Source organism: Desmodus rotundus, chromosome 9 (genome assembly GCF_022682495.2).
Source record: "Desmodus rotundus isolate HL8 chromosome 9, HLdesRot8A.1, whole genome shotgun sequence".
Taxonomy (NCBI): domain Eukaryota; kingdom Metazoa; phylum Chordata; class Mammalia; order Chiroptera; family Phyllostomidae; genus Desmodus; species Desmodus rotundus.
This window is the reverse complement of record NC_071395.1, coordinates 82,005,992-82,016,315: the sequence shown is the minus strand read 5'-3', so window position 1 is coordinate 82,016,315 and position 10,324 is coordinate 82,005,992. Positions and strand designations below refer to the sequence as shown.

The 10,324-nt window shown below is 52.6% G+C and overlaps 1 protein-coding gene across 1 annotated transcript; it reads right to left on the bottom strand.

Annotated features, from left to right (window-relative positions):
- Positions 1-243: 243 nt before the first annotated feature.
- Positions 244-9,783, bottom strand: LOC112308675 (sperm acrosome membrane-associated protein 3-like). Its single transcript, XM_024564983.2, is given in 6 exon segments — positions 244-310; positions 2,493-2,571; positions 3,011-3,169; positions 3,978-4,172; positions 4,175-4,249; positions 9,774-9,783. Coding segments are annotated over 6 exon segments (585 nt in total).
- Between the last annotated feature and the right edge of the window lie 541 nt (positions 9,784-10,324).

Here is a 10,324-nt window from a genome sequence, read left to right as displayed (position 1 = left end):
AGGAATGGAGGCCAGCCTTCTGTGGTAGGCATTTGGAGCCTACCTGAGGCCCTACCAGGTGGACAGGGGAGGAAAACCTGAGAGGCTCTGGCTCCAACAAGCCACCTGAAAACACAGTGACAGCGGAGAAACACACTTACGTCCAACAGTTCTTTATTAGCTGGCTTGTCTTCCTGCCTGGGGCAGGATCCAAACCACATGTCCCCGCCTGCAGGGCCTGGCCCGGTCCACCCAGACAGGATCCTAGAAGTCACAGCCATCCACCCAGTCGCTGAGGTCCTGGCCCTGGCAGTGATTCCTCCAGGCTGCCCTGAGGATGCAGAGTGGGGAGAGGAGAGGCCAATCAGCTGTAGCCTTCAGTCCCTGCTCAGAGAAGAGCAGGAAGGAGGCTGGCCCTCTAAACCAGAAGTGAGGAGAACAAAAGGGCTAGCAAGGAAAAGAGAGAAAAGGACACTGTGTCACCTAGCACAGAACTGCCTACAAGAAGTTAGAAAGGAACAGAATGGCCCTTAACAATAGTTGTCTACACAGCCTCCTTATTCCCAACAGGGTGACAGAGTCACTTGCTCCACTTCACACGGGGGTCAGTGCAAAGACCTGGAGTCCTGGGGCCCAGTCCAATGCTCTTTTCCTGCATTGTGCTGCCTCTGTAGACAGGATGCCCCCTTTACATTACACAGAGCACTGGCACATCCATCCCCCGTTCACCTGTCCCCGCCCCCTCCCGCAGCCCTGTAAGGTAGATGGGGCAGATACTATGTTCCCTGTATTCCACATGAAAAATTGAGACTGAGATACAAATTTACTTGCCCAAGGGTGACAGCTAGTGAACAACAGAGCTGAACCCACACCCAGTTCTCCTGGGTCTTTCAACTGTAGGTGACGGGAGTTTATAGACTCAGGGCCGTGCCTTGTTCCAGCCTCATGCTGGCATAGTGAGGAAGATCAGCTCGATCCTGGGGTTCTGGGGTCCCTTGGTCCCAGTTCCCAGGGGTTCCAGTTTGGTAACTAGCATCCTCCTTGATGGCAATGCTAAAGGGCCCAATGACCAGGAGTGTCCCTAAGGGACCTCTATTGCTTTATCAAACCAGCGTGGTCCACTGGGTTCTTTTCTCTTCCTTTAGACTGTGAGCCCCTTGAAGGCAAGGACTTGGGTCTCAGCCATGTCCGAAGCCCAGCACCCAGCACAGAGCAGTCCTCCCTGTGTGCACGGGGAGGGGTAAGCTGCACGCTTTCCACCTTCTGGGACCACTGCCTATCAGCCTTGTCCACCTCTAAGAAAGTATACATGCCATCAGTTCACTGCAGTGTACAAAAGAGAGCTGTTCTTTGATTTACCCCAAAGGACCAGTGTCATCCATCCCAGGGTGGCACCCTCAAGGCCTCAAGTCCTTGGATTCCTGCTGAGCCAGGTTCACACTTTCTGATCTGATACACGTGCGCCATGTCCTGCTTAACCTGCCTGGCTCCACATCCAGTTTTTAGGGCTTCAGCTGCTCTCAAACCTCATGTCTCCAAAGCTGTGGCCACTGTTGAGGCCCATCTCTACCTTCACAGCCATGTTCACCTTCTCCTTTCCCTCCCTGACCACAGAGCTGCTGTCCCTAGGCCTCCCCACAGCCCCTCCTTCCCAGCCCTTCTGCTCTCCATCCCCTGGGGAACTGTCCTCGTCCTGACCCCTCAACGCTCACCTAGGCTCCTGTGAAAGCTCCTCCACTGGTCCCTCTGCCTCTAGTTCCTCCCTAGACATCTCCTGCCTTCAGGTCATTTCACCAGCCTTCTGACTGTCCCATCTGTAAATGGACCTGGTGGCACCAGCTACCTGGAGTGTCTTACCGTCCCCACATGCTGCCCCTGTTTGTCTTGCATCCAGAAATGGGAGTAAAGGAGGCTGCAGACTGTCAGTGCAACTCCCACCAGAGATCCTGGGCGGCTATGGGCCACCGCCTGGAGGACCCTCTGTGAACCAGAGATCTAGTCTGGTGCCCCATTGGTGTGCATCCCAGTGTGCTGCCAGGGAAGAGGGCTGCCCATTGAGTGAGAAAGATGCAGAAAAGTGAAGGCTGACAAGGAGAGGCTCTGGAGAGCCCACCCTGCTTCCAGTAGGGGATTTAGTATTTCATCTATCGTGCACCGTGGCTTTACATAAAAGTGAGCTAGATGAAGATGCCACAGATCAAAAACAGTCAAAAAAGGTTTGCTGGACAAAGATTTAGTGGGCCTGGACGCAGGCATCCCGACAGAGGCAAAGCCTGGGAGAGCCTGGCCTGGTGCCATGATGCCCAGTGAGGGGCTTATCCAACCTGAAACTCCAGGTGTTGTCTGTAAACTCTTCAGTGCTAGAAATTTCTGCCACTGGAAAGTGTGCAGATGAAACTGTGGAGCCACAGAATGGTGCCTGGGACAGAGCGGACACTCAGAAAAGGTGATTTCCCTCTGCTGTACCCCAGTCCTGGCCACCTCCCCTTGGGGGCTCCAGCCCAGTTACTCACCAGCTGCTCAGACCCTGGGTCTCCTGACTTATCTTCATGGCACAGATAACAGTGTCCTTGAGGTTGGGATTCAATAGGTCTGTGGTGTGAGGCAGAGAAACATGATGAGCGAACAGGGTCCGAGATGGTCATAAATGAAGAATGTGTCTGTGTGTCTTTTTCTCCTCTGGTGCACACACACACACACACACACACAGCCTTCCATCCTAAGCCCAGTCCTGTCTCCTGACCCCTCTGGAAGGTCAGGTCTCACTCTATCATTTTCATCCCTTATTAGAAGTAATTCCCACTCTATCCCCTTAAGTCTCAGAACAGGCTCCCACCTGGCACCCCAAATCTAATTCATGGAGGATCCACCCTCATCATTTGCCTCATCCTGTTCTCCTTGGTAGGACCAGCAGGATGGAAGGAAGTCCCCACCCAGAGATAAAGGCAAGAGGATCAAACAAAATTGGAAAGAAGAAAGGGCTTGGGCAGAGGCCTGGCTCCAGCCAGCCCCAGGCTCAGGACCAGCCTACCTGTGCAGTACATGTGGCACCAATTGGGGCCTTCTTGGTTGATATTTCTGCACCATGTCCGGCTGCTGATCTGGAAGATGCCGTTGTTCGTACTTCCATCAGGTTCATGATCCACAAGTTCTGTATCGAAGCCGCTTGTGTAATAAGCTAGACAGATCCCTGCATAGGGTGGAGACACAGGCCTGTGGGTCACATGGTCAAGGCCAACCCCGACCAGCTCACAGTTCAGGTCCCACCTGTTAGCTCCTTTGAGCTTCAACGCCTGCTTCGAGGTGGTCAGGACAGATGCCCTCCCTTGTACTGGACAGGCCAGTCCACTGAGGCTCTGAGGGACAAACTGACTTATTCAAGGCTACAGACAGCTAACAAATAGCAAGAGTCAAGCCTGGACCTCGGGCCTCCTGCCCCTGGGCCAGCAATCTTCCCATTGTCTCACTATTCTGCACTGAGTGAAGCCCCAGAAATGTCTGTGGAATGAATGACAACTAAATCTTTCGAGGCAAGATTAGGAATATGCAGGTGGGACCTGCAGAGGGGGCTAGAATGAGGGGAAAATGGGCCCGTCCACATGAGGCTGTACTTCACAGCCTCCCAAAAGTGCCAGAGCTTGGAAAGTTCTGTAGTGCTGTGGGTTACACAGTTTGCCCCAGACGTCAGTGGGAATGCCTGCACACCATGCCAAGATAAAGATTAGGGGACTAAACTGTTCTGTTCCTTTGAATCCTGACTTTAGCTGTTGAGGAAATGAAGGGGTGATTCTGATTTGGCGGCTGATGCCTGCGTACTATGTATTCCATCAGTGCTGGGTGCTCCCTACCTGCAACCTCATATAGCCCTTGTTCACAAATGAGACTGAGACTCAGAAATCTCCTGAGGCCACACCCCTTGAGTGAGGGGGAGGGGGATGTGAGGAAGAGGAAAGAGGTGATGGGAGGGGGCAAGGCCAGCAAGAAAGAGGGGTACTCACAGTCAGCCAAGCTGTAGCCCTGGTATCCCTCCAGGCCCAAAGTCTGTAGCACCCTGAACAGCTCACAGCGACTGTAGACCTTGGCTTGGCAGGGAGCCAGCAGACAGCTTATCAGAGAGGCAAAGGCCAGCCACAGGACCCCAGGTGGGCACAGCTGCCGCCTGGCTTCCATGCAGGTGGCTGAGGTGGAGCCACACCACACTGGCTCGCAGCTGGGCTTTGGGATGGCAGGCAGCTCAGCGGCCCTGGTCGTCCTCTCAGGAAGTCCACCCCTTAGGACGATGGGAAAAACCTGCAAAAGGAGAGGCAGCTCCAACCCTGCCATCCAGCCCCTGCACCCCTGATGGAGCCTCAGATACTCAGGAGATTTCCTAAGGCCAGCGGCTCTCCTTGCCATCCTGCTTTATCCCGTAAGCTGAGGGAAGAGGTGGGGACTGGGGGAGAAGATGAACACACCTTGAGCTCCACACTACATGCCAGGCATTACTGAATCCCGAGGCCCAAGATCTCATAACTAGTAAGGGGCAAAGCTTGGGTGGAGACCAAAATTTATGTGAATCCAAAGTCCTCCTGGGGAATGGGCACAAGTGGATGTTCCCAGAGGGAATGGGCTGAGCATTGTCACTGGTGTGAAACAGTCTCTAATCCCAATTGCATAGGAAATTCTCTTCCAGCATGAAGCCTCCATCTCCTGGCCTGACTGAAAGGAGATCCCCCAGAACACTGTCCCCTGTAGCCCTCTGGTGGACACTCTTCTTTCTCCCACACATACAGGTCCCCCAGGCGGCAGTGGAACTCTCCTCCACACCCACCTCCCCTTCTAAACCCTCGCCTTACAAAAGACCCTCCTGCCTTGAAGCTCAGCCCATGTGGTTTGCGCCCAGGCCTCTCCTCTCTGGCTCTGGAGGCCAGTCCCCAATATGGCAAAGGACATTCGCATCTAGCTATGACCTCTTCCTCCACTCCGACTCACCCCCCGCTCCCATGGCCTTGTCACCCCTGCGTTCATCATCACCCCAATATTCCCCGACTTGGCCACCTTCCAGTCTCTCTCTGACCACCACCTCTGCCAAACCTTTCCACGTCTCTTGTGAACTCCACCGCAGCACGCTCACCCTCCACCTTCACAAGGTCAAAAAACAAAACAGTGGCACAACCTCAATAAAAGATTTCCGTGCAAACACGTGACCTCCTCCTGCTAGAGCTGGTAGTCATCCGGATGGCGAAGAGGGTTATGGATGTGACTTTGCTGTAAGACCTGAGTTTGAAGCCCACCTCTACGATTTATGACATCTCTGACTTTGGACACTTCCCAAGCCTCATTTTTATCATCCATAAAATGAGGACACTAAAAACTCAGACTCATGGGAGTACTAAAAAAATGAATGAAAAAGAAAGGCACACAGAGAACTTGGCTCTTTGCACTAAAAATAGCTTTGTTTTAATTTCTGCTATGAATGAAGTAATTGCACCTGACATAATGCTTGTCTTTGGTCAGCTTTCTCTCTCCCATGTCCCTCAAAGGGTATTGAAGACCCTCATTGCTGTCCTCTAGCCACCCTCCCTGCAATGTCCCACCTGTTTGCTCCAAAGGCCTCACCTCCTGCCTCAACAGGGAGAAAAGCAAGGTGGTCACCTATGAGACTCCCTTCCTCTTTCTGCCTTCACCCATCACTCTTACAGACACATCAGGGGCCTTATGCACCCTCACAGCACTCTCTGCTGTGTGGAGGGGTGCCTCTACCTTCAACGAGGCCCATATTTGCTCCAAGCTCTGGGTTTCACCTTTTCCTGTCGCTGAGCTTCTTCCAAGGGCCACCTCCTCTCTCAGCATCCTCAGCATCTACCCTCAAGAGCTCCATCTTCCTCTGCGCCCATAGGCAGACTTATCTCCAGCTCACAAGACACCTTCCCTTCACTCTTGTCACTGTCTACCCTGACCTGTTTCTTTCCCTCTCTTCTCATCTAAACTTCTAGGGGGAAAATTACCATTTTCTCACCTCCCATTTGTTTTTCGACCCAGTGAAATTCAGCTTCACCCCCACCACGGTCCAGAAATGGCTCCGCTCACTCCCGTGGACCCTCGTCAGGTCTGTCTGACAGGAGCTCCCAGCAGCACTCACAATGGGGACCACCCCTCCATGCTGGACTTCCTGCCTCTCTCAGCTTCCGATGCTCCCCTGGCCCAGGTTCTCGCCTTCCTCTCAGACTACTGCTGCTCATTCCCCTTGTGGAATCCACTCCCGCCCAGGTCGTACATGCTGCTACGCTTCCAAGCCATTCTACGCTCAGCCCTCTTCTCTTCCACCTCAGGAGGTTGCCCACCGACCTGCAGGCGGGGCCTTTATAGGACACCTTCCTCTGAGAAGCAGCCCTTCATGCTGCTGCCTCCTGTGCATCTCCGCTTGGAGGCCCCAGTCTCCTCCAACTAAGCACATCAAACCAGAACTCATGTTCCCACCAAATCTCCTCTTCCTTATGTCTCCCCTTTCCTGGTTAAAAGATTCTTGGTTTTCCACCCATGATGTTTTTCAAACTGGAAATAGGGATGTTGTTCTTCAGTCTTTCTCTCCTTCGCCCAACCAACCAGTCCCAAGGTGCCGTGGATTCCACTTTCCCTCCGAGAGTCCGTGTTGCCATTAGTTCACACCACGTCATGGTGTGAGGATGGTCTTCTTCTACCCAGTCCCGGCTCTTCTTCCAAAGCACTCTCCACCCACTTTCCACAATGAAATCTTTAATCAGAAAGCCCCTAGCACCATTTGAAGGCTCCCTGCATCTCTCTCCTAAGCACACTCCACAGCCCCACCCCCATGACTCAGTCCTTTGGACCTCTCCTCCCTCATTCACATTAAGTTCTGATACTGCCACCTGTTCCCCTCATGGTGCCCCTGCTGTCTAGCACAGAGTGTCTCCCCTTTCCCTGCGTGGCTCACTCTTCCTCATACTTCAGGGGTCCCATCTCTGAGATGAGTTCTCCAGCAACACACTCCTGGCAAGCCACTGCTCCCCAACACCCCAGAGCACCCTGTCCCTCTGCCCCTCCTCTGCCACACTGGACTGTGATCTATGTCAGTCTTCCCAGCACCAGGTAAACTTGCAAAGATCAATGGCTGTGTTGTTTCTCTTTATCTACTAAGGGGCTAGCAGACCGGCTGGTATGCAGTGGCTGTTCAATGGGTGCTGTTTCAGCAGAAACATACTGAAGTTGCGACCACAAAGTATGTGCCCTTCCCATCAAGTGCGGGGAAGGAAGGGGAGGAAGACAATGAACCTGAGTTCTTCAAGCCTGGCAGACTCTGTGCCAAGCCTTTTCTGGATGTTTTCTGGATTGATCTCATCTAATCCACTCAACTATTCAAGGGGGATATGGTTATGATCCCCAATTCTTAGATGAAGAAATGAAGTTGGCTGCTCTACAGAGACTGGCTTTGACTTTTTGTGGCAAAGTGACTTAATCGTAATTTTATCCTGAGCATTCCACAGCAGGTCCACAGTCATCAGGCGTCAGGTGGGTGGTTCAGAGACCAGACACCTGCCAGCATGGCTGCTCTCTCTGAACTCAGCCCTCTCCCAGCCCAGGATGCCCCTATCTCTGACCACCAACTTTCTCCTTCCACGCCCCTCACTGGCCAGACCCGCCCAGGGACCTTGTCACCAACTGCAGGAAGAGGGGACGGAGGCTCACTGACCAGGTGTGGTTCCCACCAAAGCTGACACAGCAGTGACAGTGCCAAACCTTGGCGTCAGCCAGGCCAGCACCCTTGGTCCTGCCGGGATCCCAGACACCAGCCTTAAGAGAATGATCGGAGAGGGCAGACTCTAAACTGATGTAGCACCTTCTAGAACATCCCAGTTCTGTGAGCTCATTTCTAGAACCATCTCTCACCCACTGAGCTTCACCAGTGCCCTTGACTCCTCAATTCCAGATCCCTGGGAACATATGAGGAGTATCCAAGCACAACTTCTTGTGCCCAGCTCTACACACACATGCACACACTTACACATGCACACACACATACACACGCACACATGCACACACAGTACCTTAAAGCACGACCTTTCTCCTCCTCACACACCCCTCAGGTGATTACCCAGCACGTTGGCCGGGCCCACCACCTTCCCAGACCACCTGTTTCTCCGTCAAACCCTTGTCACTGGCAGAAGGGTCTTGAATGCTGAGCCGCACACCACCCCCTTTTCTCCATCTGGATGATGACTGTTCGGTGTGGACAAGCCTGGAACAAAGATGATGCTGTGGACACTAAAGCTCGAGGGACACAGAAGTGAAATGGAAAGGCATGTGACCACCACGTGTGTCCCACAGGGGCCCCACAGGGAAAGCAGGTGGCACAGCCATTAGAGCAGGAACCCAGGTGCAGCTGACTACCAGCTGGGTGGCCCAGGAAGAGTGACTTAACCTCTCAGGTTCCTCAGGTCTCATGTAGGAATAACAATTCCTGAAACATCTTCATAGATGCTTAGGCCTTCCCGCCAAGTGTGAGGACTCAGAGTGCTCAGCACACAGGCACACTGATGACTAAGAGCAGGCACAGCCACACACACGGGAAGTTGCACCACCTGCACCCTCTCTGCCTGGGCCCCACCCCAGACCGACCAGGTTAGAACTGAGGGCTGCTGCTGCAACAGTCAGTTTATTTTCATTCTTTCCTTTAAAATAATTTCACTGTGGTTCACACTCTTACCATGAGATGTGCCCTCAACAGAAGTCCGAGTGAGCAATGCAGCACCGCTGACTACAGGCACAGTGCTGCCCAGCAGACCTCTCACAGCTCATTCATGCCGCTTACCTGAGTCTGTGTGCCCCCGCATCGGGAGCCCCCCACTTCCCCGCCCCTCCACCCTTCGAGTCCGTGAACTTGACTCTGTCGGATGCCTCACGAAAGTGACATCGTGCAGTATTAGTCTTTCTGTCAATGGCTTATTTCCCTTAGCACCATGTCCTCCAGGGTCATCCACGTTGTCCCACACTGCAGAATTTCCTTCTTTTGTTAAGGCTGAATACTATACCATTGTGTGTATGAAACGTACAACTTCGTTATCCGTTTATCTGTCCATGGACGTCCGAGTGTTTCCACCTCTCGACCATTCTAAACCATGCTGCACTGCACATGGGACTGCAAACATCTCTTCCAGGTCCTGCTTTCAACTCTTTTGGGTAAACACCCAGCAGTGGCATTGCTGGCACACGTGCTGGTGCTATTGTGGCGGTTTGAGCGGCCTCCACTCTCTTCTCCACAGTGGCTGCACCATTTTGCACTCCCACCAGAGTGCACAGGAGTTCCGGTGTCTCCACATCCTTTCCAACACTTGTCTTCTGGGATGTGTACAAGTTTGTAAAACCGCCTCATTGACGGGAGGGAGGATATCCCACTGTGCTTTCCATTTGTATTTCCCTGATGCTGGTGATGCGAAGCACTTTCCCCATGCCTCTGCTGATCATTTGTGTGCCTTCTTTGGAAAAAAGTAATTGGTCATCAGGGTTTCTTAAAAGCTCCCAGATGACTCCAGGGTGTGGCCAGGCTTGAGCCTTGATTCAGGAGAAAGAGTCTGGACTTGAGTTCCATAAACCTGAGTTCAATGTCTTGCTCTGCCCCGAGGAGCTCTCTAGTCTGGAGGCGTTAACCACCATTTCCTCATCTATCAGGTGGAGTTGAGACCCTGCCCTGCCCCTGGAATCATGGTACTTAGTCTGCCCAAGCCTCGTTTGGCTCCTCTGTAAAATGGAAATAATCCTCCTTCTCTGACTCCATGCATTGAATGCTGACCACTTACATCTGTCCATTTCGCTATTGCTTTTATCGTCTGGCCCTTGGCGGTGATTCTGTCTGGTTGAGTTTGGGAGTTTTTACTGCATCGGCCTGCTTTTACCATTTTATTGCTTCTTTTTATTGAGTAATCTTTCAGCTTATTTTATTTTACTGCCTGTTTTGTTATTTCCCACCTGACTTTCGCTTTTACATGGGGAATAAGAAAAAGCAGCTCAAAAGGAACAGTTATGAGGGCAGACGAAGCCCCAGTAGGGGAGAGGCAGGTCTTTATTTCTCAGCTGCGCTCTGAGGGAGTCTTCCCTGTTTCCCCAAAGGCAGCTCGGATTCTGGGCCATATCTTAGCAGAGATCCTCCCTGACTCCCTTCAGGGCCAAGTTCTCCAGCATCTTCCTTGTTCTCAGTCCTGGCAGCACTTTAGGGGGAAAAAAAGAAAGAATCAAAAATGCATATGCCTGGGCCCCACCCCTGGCTAATTACAGAAAAATCTCTGAGGGTGGGGTACAGGCATGAGGATTTTTTTTTAACACTTCCAGGTGATTCCAAAGGGCTACAGGG